This window comes from Ostrinia nubilalis, chromosome 16 (genome assembly GCF_963855985.1).
Source record: "Ostrinia nubilalis chromosome 16, ilOstNubi1.1, whole genome shotgun sequence".
NCBI lineage: Eukaryota > Metazoa > Arthropoda > Insecta > Lepidoptera > Crambidae > Ostrinia > Ostrinia nubilalis.
The window spans coordinates 9,396,144-9,414,210 of NC_087103.1; the positions used below are offsets into that span (position 1 = coordinate 9,396,144).

At 39.2% G+C, this 18,067-nt stretch overlaps 3 protein-coding genes across 6 annotated transcripts in view; 1 reads left to right on the forward strand and 2 right to left on the reverse strand.

The window, feature by feature from the left end:
* Window positions 1-2,146, forward strand: part of LOC135079348 (tyrosine-protein phosphatase non-receptor type 9) — a 49,215-nt gene extending 47,069 nt beyond the window's left edge. The window contains exon 16 of the mRNA XM_063973988.1: window positions 678-2,146. Coding sequence (XP_063830058.1) covers window positions 678-749 — 72 coding nt within the window. The 3' untranslated portion in view covers window positions 750-2,146. The remainder of the gene's footprint in view (window positions 1-677) is intronic.
* Window positions 2,139-11,549, reverse strand: LOC135079346 (bumetanide-sensitive sodium-(potassium)-chloride cotransporter-like). Of its 4 annotated transcripts, none has more exons than XM_063973982.1 (19): window positions 11,451-11,549; window positions 10,464-10,528; window positions 10,297-10,386; window positions 10,028-10,208; window positions 9,532-9,791; window positions 9,338-9,446; window positions 9,109-9,236; window positions 8,750-8,941; window positions 8,316-8,547; window positions 8,096-8,217; window positions 7,767-7,902; window positions 7,363-7,574; window positions 6,957-7,195; window positions 5,724-5,908; window positions 4,344-4,501; window positions 3,573-3,727; window positions 3,144-3,283; window positions 2,906-3,039; window positions 2,139-2,563 (listed from the first exon to the last, which is right to left on the reverse strand). In XM_063973982.1, the coding sequence occupies exons 1-19, from the start codon at window positions 11,494-11,496 to the stop codon at window positions 2,459-2,461; spliced, it is 2,889 nt and encodes a 962-aa protein (XP_063830052.1). In that variant the 5' UTR covers window positions 11,497-11,549; the 3' UTR covers window positions 2,139-2,458. The 4 variants fall into 4 exon arrangements, with proteins under 4 accessions (XP_063830052.1, XP_063830054.1, XP_063830053.1 ...); XM_063973984.1 differs by having other exon boundaries at window positions 10,297-10,381; window positions 11,451-11,475; XM_063973983.1 differs by lacking the exon at window positions 11,451-11,549 and adding an exon at window positions 10,734-10,877.
* A 3,648-nt stretch (window positions 11,550-15,197) lies between these two features.
* The window catches only part of LOC135079353 (bumetanide-sensitive sodium-(potassium)-chloride cotransporter), a 39,028-nt gene continuing 36,158 nt past the window's right edge, over window positions 15,198-18,067 (reverse strand). Inside the window, exons 18-20 of the mRNA XM_063973994.1 lie at window positions 17,671-17,813; window positions 16,815-16,948; window positions 15,198-15,704 (exon numbers count right to left, since the gene is read on the reverse strand). Of these exons, the coding sequence (XP_063830064.1) occupies window positions 15,591-15,704; window positions 16,815-16,948; window positions 17,671-17,813 (391 nt within the window). The 3' untranslated portion in view covers window positions 15,198-15,590. The remainder of the gene's footprint in view (window positions 15,705-16,814; window positions 16,949-17,670; window positions 17,814-18,067) is intronic.

Sequence of the window (18,067 nt, forward strand, 5' to 3'; positions counted from 1 at the left end):
TTTCACCTGCGCCCGCCCGCAACCGTCGCCGCGAAAATCGCGCCGTAAGTGCTTAGCCTAGTCACTGTTACAAAATGGTCGCCCGCCGATCGATGCAGAGCGCGCGGGCGACAACCGCCGAGGCTGCGGTTACCGCGGCCCGCGCGTTTCTACAGTTGCCCGCCGGTGCCGCGGGACCCGCATACAACGGCGCACGCTACGGGCACAAACCGCGTCGTAAGTTGTGCATTAGTTTTTACAGTATCTGCATTCTACAGAAGCTGCGGGCCCGCAACCACCGCGGGCGCGGGTGAAAATCGCGCCGTGAGATCTTAGCCTAAGAAAGATGCCACGCGGGCGTTGACGATGCACTCAACGACACGTCACATAATAGAACTACGAAGCGGCACGGAAACGCATCCTTACAACGCAATGTTAACACTCGTGTGGCATCATTTAAGGCTTGATTTCCTCCACGATACATTTTCCGGTACGTGGCCTCTATTCCAGAACCTTTTGCTGCCCCAATAGGTAATCGGTTCTGCATGCTATGTGCCCTGCCCATTGGCACTTTAACTTGTAAAGTGAACAATATATTGATCATAATAATACACTGACGTCTGTCGAATACTGTCATACATTTTCCCTTCATATAAGAGCCCAACGGTGAATATAATTGAATTATTTCGTCTTCAAAGGTAATGAACGGGTACTTAGAGTCTGCGGACCTGACGGGCTTCGACGACGACAACGAGGAGGAGTCGGAATGAAGGCTGTCGCGCCCGCCCTGCGCGCTGCTGTGAGCGCCGTGCCATACCCGCTCCACGCACGCCGTGACGTCACGCCGACGTCACGCCCGACCGCGCGAGTGCCGTCCGCAGCGACGAGTGGACCCAACCTTACATCGGGTAAAGGAAACCTCGTAATTCGAGTATTTATTTTGCGTAACGTAAATCTTTGTAACCAAAAATATTTCCGTAATTAGAATTTTATTTATTTATGTAAGGAATATGGCTGTGTGAAGTTTTTCGTCTGTAATTTATGTAGTTATGTATGTTTATATTTTATTTACGGAGCCCCGATTGTGACGAGGCGCGGTGTCTGATCGACGGCGCAGTCTGTCTCGGACCAGTTTTACATAGCTGTAAACGATGCTTTAAGTATTTTTCCCGAATATAAAATATATAGAAACTAAGATAAATGTTATTGTAATTAATTATAAAAATAAATAGACACTATTTATATTACATGTCCCTTTTTATCAAGAGAGGAGTTCAAATGTTGTTTACGGTTCTGTTAAACGATCTGACTCAGAAGCTACCGCGGTAGCCGCGTCGTGAGCGCTCTCGCCTCGTAGTACACTTACATATTATGTTGTAATCGCTAAGAATCTTGTCTCTCGGATTGTGCACTGAACATCTATAATACGAATTATTATAAATAGATTTATATACATAGACTGAGTAACGTTAATATGCTCCAAAATTTTACTAGCGGCATAATTATTTTGAAAAAATGAATTCATGTTCGCTACATACCTTTTATTTATTGTTACACGAGCAAAGATAATAATAAATATAATAAATTCACTATAATCAAATTAACAAATTGTAAATGTAATGTAATGTAAAATATTTACACACCTGTTAGAGAGATTAATTAAAATTGCAGATTGATTATATTTATTTTTCAAGCGACATATATCTATAGAATCAATATTTGAAATCGCCGTCCTTCACGCAACTTACATATCGCCGTAGATGTCCTTCGTTCCCTGCCCGCGTCCGGTCGTAGCGAATCTTCCGGATCGATATCGTGTGCTGCTTCGCCTAGCTCGAATGCTTTGGTATAAAAATTATGGAGCATACTCTCTAGGTTTAACTAATTTACTGTTGCGCAAGTTAGATAATGATATTACTGTTTGGAATGCATTTTTGTAGGATTTATATGGATTGAAAATAATTTTCGCAACAGAAAATGCACTAACTTAAAACCTAGGTAGCAATTAAAACATGTTTCTCTTATTATAATTTAAGACTAATAAATTGTTAATCTGAAACAACTGTTGATTCTGTATCTGTAAATATTTTAATATTATTTTTCTGTTATATCTAAATTAAAAACTTGTGAAAATGTGTGAAATAAAGAAAACCTTGTAATATATTTACACGATTAGTTTTATTGCATAAAATGATTGATTACATGACATAAATATCAGACTATACAAAATCGTCACTTCCACTTCAAAACTTCTGTCAAATAATTAAAATATCGTGACGTTTTCATACGATACGAATACTTTTCACACTGCTCATGTCCATCTATGAAAAGGGCATCACCACAGGAAATACACAGACATATTTTGAGGAGTAGTACATTATGTAGTGCTTCCCACAAGAGGACGGTCTCATAATTAGGTATGTCACACCCCGTGGTCCCGGTTACAAAGGATTTCGGGAATAAGAGTAGCATAGTTCTATTACATATTGAGAACTGATACGTCATTCCCCCGTACGAACAGCATGGGAGGCAGATCATAGCTCATGGCTTCCAGCCACGCCATGTACAGCGCCGCAGACGTTCCCTGTGGAAAGTTGATTATTACTGTTTGGCAACACCATTTGAATCACACAAACTCAAAAACGAGTAACATAACATAGTAGACTTGCAAAGGTATTTGTACCATTTTACTTTGACTTAAATAAACGTCAAAAATCTGTCAAACTCCATACAAAATACACCGGTTATCTTTCGTTATAGTAACGTTTAAAGTTTGGTGGTATAACTCGGCCTTAGAGCGCTCTTAAAGTGCTCTTTAAAACCGTAATTACAGAAAAAAAATCTATTCTTTTCTGGATAGTGACAGAATTGTATAGCATAGCAACTAGCAAGTCTTAAAAAACGCAACACGTGACATGTTATTTACCTGCCGCGGTATGGGCAACGACAACACGATGAGACCGGCTTCTGAAGAATTTTCTAATAGAAGCTCTCGCAACCTCAAATGTCGGGAGGTTCTGTCCTTCTGCCTTTTTAACTCTTCTTTCGTAATGAGACATTCTGAAAAATTAAGTTATCACTTTATTCCTATCTAGTACTCTATAAAAATAATATTGTCTTTTTCATTATTTCTATGGTTTTTAAAAAGAGTAAAATAAACTTACCCTCATTTTCAATATCTTTAAAATTCAGCACTAATCTGTCGAAAAGATTCCAGCTTTCTTCTGAAGGGCGATTTCCCAAAGTTGTCACCATTTGAAGTTTGTCGTACTCGATGCGGAACATAGAAAGCAAATCTTCCATACTGCAAAAAAATAAACAAGTGTACATACGCCAACCATTACATATGTATAATGCTGAGGACACTCACAATCCTGATGTCAACCTGTGACCCGCAAGAGTTTAGGTAAGTAAGATGATGAGATGACATTATTTTATAATTTGTTTTAATTGAAATATTTAATACGAGATATAGTTAGTCTTAATAAAATAGGGCATCCATTAAAATCATGCAAGCGATTTTAAGTTTAGCAGAAACATTGATAAACAGTACTCATTAATATTATAACAAAGTCAAAAAATTATAATCATACTATTTCTGTGCAGCTTCAATTTTGTGATGGGGCCTGGCGAGCGAGAATATTCTCAAAGGCATCTTCTCCTTGAAGCCTCGGTTGGCTATGATGTACGGGAGAAGCATGTTCAGGCCTCCGTCGTCGTACAGCCACCACGTGTCCAATGTGCTGGTCTACAGAGCAAACAATGTAAGTACACTAATAATAATGTATCATCACTTAATTTAAGTTTTTATTGCAAAATAACACTTAGTACAACTACAGCTCGATCGAGTTAACTGCGTACCTGGCAGCGGTGACGTCACATCGACCCTGGTACGGACGGGGCGAGCGCAGGGAGGTGTGCGGATGAGTTCGAGGGAGTGGCATTCCAGCGAGGTGCGCAGTAAACTCGATCGAGTTGTACTTCTATGGCATTTGGTTTGGAAATTACGTAGGCGTCTGTACTTTTTCATGGATTATTATAAATTATGGTTACTAGTGTGGTGAGTTCTAAATACATACTATTTTTTCCATATGTGTTTGTATACAGGGTGTTAGGTAAATGGGTATATGAGCCGACACTAGCCCATGTTAACATATGCATATAAATGGTATGGTGAAGTCAGAAAATTGATATCATCATTTTTATTATTTTAATTTTCATACAAATCTGATTTCATAAATTTTATTTTGTATGATCATTTAAAAAATTAAAATGGATTTATATGCATATGTTAACATGGGCTAGTGTCGGCTCATATACCCATTTACCTAACACCCTGTATTATTGTAATGGTCGTAACTTACGGAATGTAAGGCGAATGGTTTGCTCAGATTGGATTTGTTTTGCGGCGGAGGAGGGGGAAGAGTAGAGAGAGTCGTGATGGATTCGGCTGGCGGTGGCACTTCTGGGAACCGATCCGTTCTGTCCCCGTCCAATGGTTCTTTTACTTCGGTTTCTTCAACTAAAACATAATTATTTTCTTATTAAATAGGTATTTCATAAATAGCAATCATGGGCCAAGTTATTATCATCCTTATTTTTCCATAATCGGCTGTGGCGATTCGTGACAAGTAGTGTCCGACCGAAACCGAAACCGAAAACGAATTTCGGCAACGGTGTCTATTTCGGCCGAAACCGAAACCGAAACTTCCTTACAAGGCTCATATTTTGAGGGAAAAATAAAGAAATGCGAAAATGCACTGCCTGAAAGAATCGCACAACCTACTCCGACTACATGACTAGCCGCGCTATGGAACCGGCTGGGAAGGGGTATCTTTGTTCAACAATAGCTTCGAAAGTAATAGACGTAGACTTATAAATTTACATTCGTTGTGTAGAATAACTAGCTCAAATACTAATAATACAGTGCAAATAAAACATACTTTAACGACCTGGTTTTTCTTGTGTTGGAAAATAACTGAAAAAGAAGTGAAAAAAGTCAAGTTTTTTTCTACTTAAATCCATTCCCTTAATTCCCTTAAAATGTATGAAACTTGTGTCTGTTTTCTACTTTACTAATAGATCATTTTATCAGCTATCGCATGACATAAAATATTTGCTCATTAGTGTTAAGGTGCCCACGCAGTCACTTGCTTTTGAAGGAAGAGGTGAATTCTAAAAATTAAAAACTTAGAGCCTTGTAATTTTTTGAGAAATGGGTCAAGCCCCAAATTTGAAGTATTTTCATCGATAAAATTGACCATACATCACGCCCTTAAAGTTCGATCACTTCATGCCCGGACACATTGTATAATACTATAAATTAAGTATAAACTATGATCGTAATGCACATTCGGTTTCGGTCGTAGTTTCGGCAAGTTTGCCGCCGAAAACGAAACTAAACCGAAACTCGTGTTTTAACCGAAACTCAACCGAAAACGAAACCGAAACCGAACATTCGGTCGGACACTAGTGACAAGGCTAAGTATTTTTACACGTGTAGTATTATGTAGGTTCATAACATTTCCGATGTTTTCCCGACGCGACGGTTGACTTTGGTACGGCTGAGGGAATGAGTTTCTCTTCTTTCTTCTTCTCTTCTTTAATAATGCAATGTAACATTCATGAACCTGGACAAGCCCTAGACTAGAATGAATGACGAAATCTGGGTTCTATAAGAGAAAGAACAAGAAAGTAACTTGGGTTTTGTACCAAAGTAGTTGTCTCATAAAAAGTTCACGAACCTTCTTCTTCTTCACTATCATCGTCTTGGAGTTGGAAGTTGGAGCTGGAGTGCATGACGGCCAGCACTCGCGATTGCGCTATCATCGCCAGGCTGTCGGCACCGCCCACGCGCGTCGACGACCCCGATGACTTGAGGAACGGCATGCGCAGGATACACACTGCTAGCTGGTTCTCGAATGCATACCTGAACGGTCACGTGAGATATAGCAAATTTAACCGCCTCTGTGGTCTAGTGGTAAGACCACCTGCTTCAGACGCAGAGGTCTCGGGTTCGATTCCCAGTGGGGGCAGATTTTTCTATTCGGTTTGGTTGGTGGTAGGGCTTGTTCTAAGTCCGCCTGGCTAGCTACCACCATCTTACGTCTCTTAATCTGTCGCCATAACAACAATGTTATCAGCATTGTTGCACATAGCCAGTTCCTCCGTGGTTTGCTTCCACCTTCGGCCTACTTACCATCAGGTGAGGTACAGTACAGGCCAAGAGCTTCCTCGTTGTAGATAAAAAAGCAAGCTTTTTAAAACACGGCCATCGACATTACACGTTGCCCCTTGTATTGTAGAGTGTTTGCCATACATGCTAGCTATACATACGTAATAATCAATACCGTATTGATCAAACTCCCAGTAGGTGGACAGACAATCTGGTAAAGGTTGCAGGAAGTGGATACAGGGAGCACTTGACTGGTTGTTGTGGAAATACTTTATCTATTAGTGGACATCAATTGGCTGAAACGAACGATTGCACAAATAGGCTTTGATTTTCAATACAGTCGATACTACTTAAGAACACACGCTGCACTGGGACTGGGTAGACGAGTTACCTAATTTTCGCATATTATGTCTCTCCCTAGTTGCCTTATCTTATACCACATCCACGGTATGAGTGGGAGAGGTCATGTTTAAAGGTCATAGCACACTTATCAACCCGGAAAGCGATCAACACCGTATCGCCTTTCGCCGCGAGGCCGGGTGTTTATGTACGGTGCGGATAAGTGTGCGTTGCAGTCTTACAGAGTTTCATACAAAGAATACTGACCGCCTCGAGTTGATACGGTTACGATCTGTTTCCGAGTTGATAACTTCGTACTTAAATTGGCACTTGTATAGAGAAATCGATGTCGTTACAATTATTGAGAGCCATCGGCGCTCATCTATTGTCCGGTGAAGCTGAGAAAGCCGCTCAGCACAGTCCTTCCGAAAAAAAGAAGACAAAGTGGTTGCGTTACAATTACCTTAAAATCCGGACGTAAGTCGCGAGCGCCTTGTGCGTGCATCGGTTCCAGTCGCCCTTGTAGCCAACCAGCAACACGTTGGGCGCCACGCGCCCGAGACCCGCGCACTGCACGAGCGATCGCACGCCGCTCTCCAAGTCCGCCTGCACGATCACGTAGAACGAGCGGTACTTGCGCGAAGCCAGCCACGTGTTTACCGCCTGCTTGCGCTCGCTGATGTCATGATAGGTTTTTAATTTCTGCAAAAAAATGCAGTGCAGATGAAAACGATACGAAATTAAAATAGGTGTAGTTATTGGCAGTCCTTTGACTGTCTATGACTAATTTAAAAGGATGAGTGACATTTCAGTAGTCTTTGCGAGTCAATTACAGACAGTCAAAATATGTAGTAGCTGTAGACACTCACAGTGGTGATATCGGCCACAATCATGAAAGAGCCGACCTTGGTGATGAGGTGTGCGACGTCTAGCAACGCGACTCTCGCCATGGGTTTCCCCGTCAGCACCAGAAGCTGCGGATTGTAGCTCTTGATATGGCCCGTCCGCTGCGTCATCGTCAGGATGGCGTTCACGGTCTCGCGGTACCGGTACGCTTCTGTGCTACTGCCCCAACTTGCAGCTACGGGAAGAATTGATCACCATGTACTTTAATACGTGCAATTATCTGATGCGCCTTATTGAATATTAAGTTTAACAGGTTTAATTTCGAAAAGTGTTTTTTATGTAAAAAAGGCCCAAATGTCATTTAAAATAAGAAGTAGAATTGAGGTTTCTGTAAATACGGGTTAAAAATCAATATTCATCAACTAACCTGGTTGGCGATAAAGTACCACTAAGTAGAGAGTTACAAATATAGCAACTGTGATCAATGACATCAGCCAACTGATCACGACCATTATGCCGGCGCACAACAAGAACCCTGCCAGAGACAACCATGTGTTGTAGTACTGCAACATTCAAAAGAAACCACTAAAATAATACTTAGGAATAGAACAATCCAATAAATTAAAAAGAAAAATGAGTTTCAGGTTGGCTGCTCCCAAAGTTATAGAATGCGTCCCGCTTCCAGACATTTTTTTTAAAGTCCTCCAATTATTTAACTGTCTACATCGCTACACTTCGATCTTCGATGGTACATACCCTGAAGGTTGGCCGCCAACTAATATGATGGATGAATGCGGCGTGAAAAGTGCAGAAATTAATGAGAGCATACGAAGCCAGATAGAAGTTTGTTATGAGCGGAGCAATTTTGTCCAAATCACCTGAAAAGTACAATGCATTCTGAAAATTCTTCTGTTCCGTGTCCTTTCATAGTCGCAAATCGTTATTTGTCACAGCAGTTGTAATTTATATTACTTACCAATTAAAAGGAACAAAAGTGACACAAGAAACGTCAACACATATCCCCGATATGGTTCACCATGTTTGCCATAAGGTTTGGAGAAGAATAAAAGGCCAGGGTATATGCGATCGATGCCCAAGGCCTGTATAAGTCGTGGCACCGACAGTAAGTTGGTGAGAGCCGTGGATAGAGTGGCCGCCCAGCATCCTGCGTAGATAATGGGACCCCAAATTGACATTAGTTGCATTATCTGGAACAATCAGAAAAGATATGTCTGAAAATGAAAGAAAAAAGACTGGTATGAAGAAAACCCTCTTTTACGGAGCTCATAAAGTCATCTGCCATCAGATCTGGATATCTGGAAGCTTATAGGTATGTGTACCCTGTATACAAAATAACTTTGCCTAAGACAAGAAGTCAAAGAGCTGAAGGACACATTTATCAAAGCTTACCTCATAATTATTGTGAAGGCCATATTTACATGCAGGCTTGCAAGAGTCCAGTGTCTGGTTGTTCAAGTCAGATACCCTGCCGGAGGCGTCACGCTCCGCACCGGTGCCAGCCAGCAATGCCATAAACAAGTAGGTCGATATGGATATCACGAGCGCCGTAAAAGTACCTTTGGGTATAGCTGTGGCTGGATTCTATAAAAAAAATCAAACAAATCAAATACATAGTTTATTCAGTACATAGAACCTATCCAGGGCGCTTATACAAGTTGGTACCCATAATCATAGTAGACATAATATGATTTGATATTACGACGCAAGAATCATAATATTGCAATAGTGTGAGATTATCTTTATATCACCTTTAAATCACCGCAAATGTTAGCTCCAGCTTGTACTCCAGTAACAGCAGGGAAATACATCGCAAATACTGAAAATATATCATTGTTTTGACGGAAGTCAGGTCCCCAGTTATCTGCAGCTGTTTTACCTGGAGGAATGACAGGAAAATTATTAAGTTACCTCACATTGATTAATTTGTTTGTTAACTTATTCGTGATTTGTTTAGAAGGATTTTGTATTGGTACTTACTATTCAATCCAACAAATCCCTTAGATCTATGGTTGTTGTTTCTTGGGCCAATAAATGACCCAATCACGTAATTGAAGATTGCTACTACAATGATTACGATCAAAAAGTTCTGCAATATCAATAAGAATTATTACAACAATAAGGATACAATTTTCTTTTTTTTTTTACTCTAAATAATGAAATATTAGCCTGACCTGTGCCTTCGTCTCCCAGTCCATCCCAATAGCGCATATGATGCACATGATGAGCAAAGCAATAGCGCCAACAATTCTGACGTCATTGACGCTATTGTCCAGGATCTTCAGGCCGTGTAGCCGCAGCAGTTCGTTGAAGGACTCGCAGAAGCCGATGGTGTTCATGCTCGCCGCGACTGCGTTGGCAAACGCGAATATAATGCCCACGGAGGCACCTAGCTCAGCCCCCAGAGAGCGGGATACAAGGTAATATACACCACCTTCGAAGAAAACAATACAATGTAAAAGAAATAAGCATTAAGTTGTAAAGATAGCTGCAGAAATAAATAAGCTGTAAGTTTTAAGTAACTTTTCATTAAAATTTCTTTTTTTGAGTACCTAACCCATTTGGGAAGTTCCGTTCAAAACTAAAATTTCTGGACTCTCAAGTCGAATTTCTCATCTTCATGCTTTTTGGCAAAGACACCATAGAGAGGAGTATAATTGCTTTAATTACCGCCTTGCACACGTCCATTGGTGCATATAGCGCTCAGGGAAAGAGTGGTGATGATGCACACCAAGCTTGACACGAAGATGATGACGATGGTGAGCCCGATGCCGGCCTGCGCCACGATCCAAGCTATGCGCAAGAACAGCATCACGCCCCAGATGTTCAGCAGGCATGGAATGAGGACGCCCTGTGGAGGACACATACTTAATTAGATTTTAAAATTGGTAATTAGGTTTTTTTGTTTAATGAAAATAGTAACAATAAATACATCACACCTGAATCCATCCTAGCTTGATCCCTCCGAACGTGGTCAGCTCTGGTGTCGGGTCAATCACATGGGCCTGGGATGAATGTGTGATTCTATCCTAGGGAGTTAAAATAAATTAATTTTATTCTGAAAGCTACTAACTAAATTATGTAATTTAATTACGAAATTTCTTACCTCTTCCGTAACTATTTTGATAAAGCTTCTTCCATCGTTAGATTTCTGACGAAATGTTTTCGGCGCTGGGAAAATACAGTAAATATAGGCAAGTAATAATTTCTAGTATAATAATAATTATTACAGCGTTACAACCCTGTTAGCTGAGCGCAGCGAGGATACGTAGAGAGATCTTTTAGCTTTTTCAGGATGTTTGAGCTCGCTATGCTACTACTATCACGATATACCATTCAGAAGATATTCTTTTGCATCCGTCTTTGACTTACTCACCTAGCATTTCACAATAATTTAATAGGGGCTCATCATCTTCCATCCTGCGGGTCCGAAGTACCGTGGCGTTTATAACGAGGGCAAGTTACTGAATTGGTTCCGCGAATTAATCGGCACTAATTAGTGCAGAGAAACCGACGCGACTGTCGCCAACTCGCGCGAACTGACTCCGCACCGCACCGCACCAGTTACCATCGGCTCTGGGTCTTGAGAGGGAGCTGTGCTGAAGCTGAAGCGGTAGCGGAACGCTAAACGGTACGCTAAAGCCTTACAAGTCGTCAGCAACCATCGAGCCGGACGAAGAGAAGACTGTCTCTACGCGCACTTTAATGTACCTACCTAAGTTATTCAATTTCTTACTCACTTACTGAATTAAAAGTTATTTTTTAACTTTCGTACTTACCACAACCGAAAGTAACATAGTTCTGAAGTGCCTACTTACATTATGTATCAATGCAAACATTTTCCGCTATCGCATGGTATGTGAACATACCCTGATACTGAAAATTGTTTTACATTCGTGTTCGTCAACAAACGATGCAATCAGATCTTTTTTTATTGTTACAGGCTAAGGCACTTACACTTTACACTAAATACTCATGTACTTACATATAGGTAGGTCAAGGTAGGTACTACTTTGCTAAAAGCATCACGTTAAGTTTAAAACCTTTTAAATTCGGTGTTTAAGCTTTAAGGGAAAATTATTGATTCACATACCATATAGCTTTTCATTTGACTTATGTAATTGATTTTCAGTATCCATAATATTTTTTCTGTATAAATAAACTTTAATTTAAATTCATTCAATTTATTCTAAAATCATGAAATACAAAATTGAGGGAAAATAGGATTTGTCTAAATTGACACTGTCAAATGGATCAAAAGTCGAAAAAGTTTACATTAAAGAGGTATTAACTAATTTCAATTTCTCTCTTTTTCAAAAAATAATTTCACCGGGATTCATTCCCATAACCCATACTATAACCTGACCGAAGCTCTATTTAATGTGCTTAACGTCCGTTTCCCATATTCAATCCTTGTCCAAAAAAGTTTTAGATGAAATATCCACAATTTTCGATGTGTTTACACTTAAATATTGTTTAAATAGTCTTACAATATGAATGTAAAAACCGACTCCAAAAAACCTACACTAAAAAGTAGAAAAATAATTACTAATTACCTACTTATTTATTAGGACGAATTAATATTTATGTAGGTATAATATACCATGATTGATACTTCTGGAGTCGGTGCCAAGATTATGAAACATGTAAAGTTTGCCTGCACCGACTCCAAGAATTTTGAAAATCGGTCCACAATTGACGGAGTAATCGGTGAACATACATAGAAAAAAAAAATACATACAGTCGAACATATTATAACCTCCTCCTTTTTTGAAGTCGGTTAAAAACATTGAAAACCGCAAATATTTTGACCAAAAACATATTGAAATTTGACAGTTGACGGACGGATTTGGATTAGGTAGGATAGAAAAAACCCCTAAGCGCTCCTGCACACGACGCCGCCACCGTGCGCCGCCGCGCCGCGCCGCTACACTGTTCATACGCACCGAGTAAGTGTGCAGGAGCCCTAATGTGGCGTATTTACCATTGTTGAGTCAAAATAAACCACTTTTAGTACTTTGTAGTCATTTATTTCTCAAAAATGTCTTTCATCAGATTTTATTCATAAATTATTACTTACATTAAATATTGTTTTAATGGCTACAGACATTGTTCGTAAGTAAATTATTAAATAATATGAATAAGAACTAAGACATGTAATAAATAAAATAATAGAAATATACATAATATAACAGAAATGTTTGCAAATATCATTATAATAAAATAAATAATAGAAAAAAGATGTAGTTATTTTTGAAAAATAATGTATTAACCAACGACATACCTAACATGTTTTGAAAATAGAAAATAAAAAAATATATATTTGGAGTACCTACCTAAAAACCCATAAACAAACCTAATTACAAAAAGACAATAGAAAATATTTTACAGAGAGCTATCTTGCAATTTTATTTGATTTGCGTGTTTTTTTTAATATGTAGTTAGGTACACTAATACATAAAATACATTTATTTCAATAAAAAAATTCACATTTATTAACTTTTTACAATAATTAGATTTTATATAATTATATTAACAATTAACTTACCTACCTAACATAAATATTACTTATTCGAGTAAATAGTACCTAGGTAAATAACTTAAATACATAATATTTAAATAATGGTTAAGATTGTAAAAATGCTGCAATAAGTTACAAAAATAAGTACTTATAATGCATTGATTTATATAATACCTAAAACTGTTATTGGCTTTGGTTTCATTTTATAAATTGTTTCATATCTCATAACGGTTGCATCTATTTATGATCTACGTAGGAAATCAATGCAAACAATTGCTTTACTTAATTAAGTATTGGGCACTTACATACAAACGTTTAAATTCATAATTAGACACAAACGTCAATCACTTATTTAAATACCTACTTATGTTTAACATTAGTCTAAAAATATAAAAATAAGAATAACTTATTTATAATATTCTGTTTGTTGAAAAAATAGATTTTCCCCTCGAACAATCGACTGGAAATATAAAAAGACCAAAAGAAAAAGAAATATTGATAGTTTTGTATATTAAACTTTCCTGGATAGGTGCACTATCACGGTACTAGGGCTAATTGATTGATGCTTAAGTATCTACATAATTACAATGAGGATCAGTACTGTTGTAGAAAATTCAATAAAACTACTACTACTATCTACGTTAATCTTTAAGACATAAGAAAGATATATCTTTTTGAATTATCCAAATCGGACCATTACTTACGAAGATATTAAGTAATAAACATAGGCCGTTTTTGCCGCTAAAAGACAACGTACGCAGGGCCGCGTGACGTCACTATATCCGAATCGAGCGCAGCCGGCGTACTATTGGGATGGAAAATATTTTTTTCCAGCTAAACTATCAGTTTTAGAAAAAAACTTTTAATAACATTTATTCATCAGAATAAAGTAACCTATCGACCAGTAATTTTTAAAAATAAAAATTGTGAAAAATAAGTGTCGCTATGTCCAAAAACCACATTTTTATAGGATTCGATGGAATGCGGAGACGCGGTTGGGGTGAGTGTAACTTTATGATTGTTTGTATTGAACATAATTATACATAATATGAGTGCTAATACCCAGTTTCTGGCCTAGGGGAGGGGGGGGGAAGGGATAAGTCATACCCAGCTTATAGCCTGGGAGGAGGGGCAAGCCTTACCCAGCTTCTGGACTAGGGGGAGGGGGGGGGGGGTTAGTCATACCCAGCTTCTGGCCGAGGGGGAGTCATACCTAGCTTATGCTTATGGACTGGGGGGAGGAACTAGCCTTACCCAGCTTCTGGCCTGGGGGGAGGGGGGGGGGGGGTCAAGTCATAACCAGTTTCTGGTTCTGGCCTAGGGGGGGGGGGAGGGGTAAGTTATACCCAGCCTCTGGCCTAGGGGGAGTCATGCCCAGCTTATGCTTATGGCCTGGGGGGAGTGGCAAGCCTTACCCAGCTTCTGGCCTGTGGGGGGGGGGGGGGGGGTAAATCATACCCGACTTCTGGCCGAGGGGGAAGTCATGCCCAGCTTATGACCTGGGGAGAGGAGAGGGACGGGGGAGTCATACCCAGCTTATAGGCTAAGATTAAATAGATTTCCAGGAGGGAGCAGCTGGCCCGCCCATGGGAACGGCGAATAGATAGGTAGGTACGTAGGTTTAACTCAGAAAAACTAAATAACAGGTAGGTATTGCGTGTACGTACATCGAAATGATCTTCATAGCAATGTCTTGTAGCCTAGGCAGAGTGTATCTGCCTCAGCTATACTTATTGTTAGAAGTAAATAAATTAATATTTATACATTTTTATATTTTACTTGGACGAAGATATGACTCTAACAACACTTCTGAACACTTTATTTGAATAAATCGCCAAATATACCACCGCGGAGACCCTAATCGCGTCTCCGCGTTCCATTGAATCGTATGAGCGTATGGATTTTTAGCGATATTTTTCACAATTTCTATTTTAAAAAATTACCTATCGATAGCTTACTTTATTCTGATGAATAAATGTCATAACAAGTTTTTCTCTAAAATTGATAGTTTGGCTAGAAAAAAATATTTTCTATCCACGCAGTACGCCGGCAGCGTTCGGATCGGATATAATGACGTCATCGGTCCCGCGCCGGGCGGTCAGTGAACTTTTTTAGTAATTTGGTCATAACTTCGTCAATTTTTGTCGTAGAACAAAAATTTTTGGACTGTATATTAAGGATTTCTTAGACCTATAAATCTGCATTCACAGCTAAAAATCGAAATGATCCTCATTATTAAGACGTTGGCATTGTACTTCTTTATCAACCGACTTCAAAAAAAGGAGGAGGTTCTCAATTCGACCCGTATGTTTTTTTTTTTTTGAGTAATCATTTTAAAGTCCATTTAATCACATCGATAACATTGCTCATAGAAAAGAAAATAATCGGCAAGTAAGTACCTGTTTTTATCTAGACACGTGGTAGCGTGTCAAGCCAAGTTCAAGTATAAATTAAACTACAGATGGCGGCACATCAAATTAAATATGGCGGCATCTTATAAGTAACGGTGCGATGTTGCAACAAATGTTGATCTGATGTGTTGTCGACTGTACACTAGCACCTATCCTAGTGACCTGTAGGTAGGGCTACTCCGTAACGTAGTTTCGGATCTATCTGTCACTGTCGCTCATCTGGCATCTCGCTTTGCGTGAAAGCGACGGCAACATTCGAAAGATCGGATAACTTTGGAGTAACCCCGTTGTGTAAAATTGTCTAAGAGTAGAAGGTAAGCACGGAGGTGTGGTTCCCTCTGACGAAGAGCATGGGCGGCAGGTCGCGGCTCATCATCTCCAGCCACGCCATGTACAGCGGCGCCGACACCGAGCCCTGATACAAAGATGAAATTTTAATCTTTATGACTTAAGTAATAGGTAGGTATCATGGAAATAAAGAAACAAGAAAGAAGGCCACAAATAAGTAAGAACGTAAAACAATGTCAAGGAAAACATGCCATCAAGGTTTGCTATTGCGATTTACTTACAAGTAAATATACTTTTATCTGATGCTTGCTTTCCTTAAATCACATCATCATGTCGAATTACATCATAATGTGACATATTCGACAAAATTGTACTATTAAAGTAACAATATAGGTACAGGGTGGAAACGATAAGTGATCTCACTCGATTATTTCTAAACTACACAAGATATCGAAAAACTGGTTACTCATCCTGAAAGTGCTTCACGAGCTCTTTCTAACGGTATCAGTAAATAGTTACAGAATTAACTGGATCTATCCGAAAATTCAATGTTGTCAGCCTTCATACTAAATGTATGCCAGCCACACAATATTAAAAGTGTTATTTTTTTTACTAAATAATAAACACTTAAAATGAACTCGTAAATTGCATTCTTATTTAAAATTATTCATGGAAAACATTGATTCTAGGCTTTACTTGCTATAATACATGCCATGACTGTGGCAGTATGGAAGTATGGAAGTTGGAAACATTGAATTTTCGGATAGATCCAGTTTATTTTGTAACTTACTTACTATTGGATAGAGCTCGTGAAGCACTTTCAGGATCAGTATCTAATCAGTTTTTGGATATCGTGTATAGTTTTTAATATTAAGAGGTTTTACTAAATGTATGGAAGCTGGAAACATTGAATTTTCGGATAGATCCAGTTTATTTTGTAACCTATTATTGGTACCGTTGGTTAGATCTTGTGAAGCACTTTCAGGATCAGTAACCAGTTTATCGATATCTTGTATAGTTTAGAAATAATCGAGTGAGATCACTTATCGTTTCCACCCTGTAGATTGTTTCATCCACGAAGACACGAACCACAAATTTTTGGTCGAGGAAAGCGCGGGGTACGGGATAAGATCTCTTTCCTTTAAGTGAGATCTAAGTAGGCCAAGAGCTTTTCTGTAAAAGAAAAGAAGCACTAACCTTCCAGTCTCCGTTTTGGGTAAAAAACAGAATCGCTCACCTTTCTCGGCATGGGCAGCGACATGACGACGAGGCGCGCCTCGCTGGAGTTGGCTATTAACAGCTCGCGTAGACGCAACTGGCGGTTCGTTTTCTCCGCTAATGTCAGCAGCTCCGTCTCGCTGATGCGGCACTCTAGACAAATACAGAGGATTGGGTTTATGACCATTTATTATTTGCATTATTATTATTTTAACGCATGGTAGCCCACTGCTGGACGTAAGTTTTTCGCAGAAGCTATGTGCTCAAACTAATGCCACCTAATTTTGGGATTTCTTTGTATTTACGATAGCAAGAGTATAATAAGTGATACTGTTATATACGTAGACCTAGGTACACAAGACTTTTCTAGCAACATAAAAGTATTGGTGGAAGTGGTATGAAGAAGATTATACCTACTAGCATGCAGTGACTGGATATGGGTACATCAGTATTGTAGGTATTGATTGATATACAAATAACGGACGGCATATCAAGCTACAACTGGCATCTTATAAGTAGATGCTATTATTGGATGAGACTTGTAACTAAAAAGCAATGGTCTACTACAGTGTTTTTGAACCTTTTTCATGACACGACCCCCCTAGTATGAAAAAATTTTTGCGACCCCCCGCGACCGTTCGCTTTTTTTTCATTGATTTTATAATGTTGCAAAGATGTTTGTAGGGACCGAATACTTCAATCCATACAACATTTGCATAATTCGATTTCGGATTAATCTGTCTTTATAAGATTTTTTTTACTGAAGTAGTTTTTAGTTTTACGACCTCTCGCGACCCACCTATAGAGGCTACCCACAGGTTGAAAAACACTGGTCTACTATAAACAAACTGGTACGGAAAGGTCAATTAATATACCTTCACTGGCGGTGTCGGAGGTGTACTTGCTGACGAGCTCGTCGAACATTTTCTTGGTGTCGTCCTGCGGCGCCTCCGTGATGTCCTGCACCATCGTCAGCGACGAGTAGTCGATGCGGAACTTGGATAGCAGGTTCGCCATGCTGGAATGAAACTCCATGAGTGAGGAAGAACATACGAATATGGAGTCAAGAAATCTGTGAAACACGGCTTGTTACCTACGATATGTACGAATGCAATTTGAATGACCCAAAATCGTGCAAAGATGACAATGAATGCAGTGATTTGGTAAGTATTCAACAAATTGTACGTTATATAGGGTACCAGTCGCAGTTTGTTTTTTTACAAATTACTAATTTGATGAAAAAGATTTCATCACAGTTGACTTTTTAGGGTA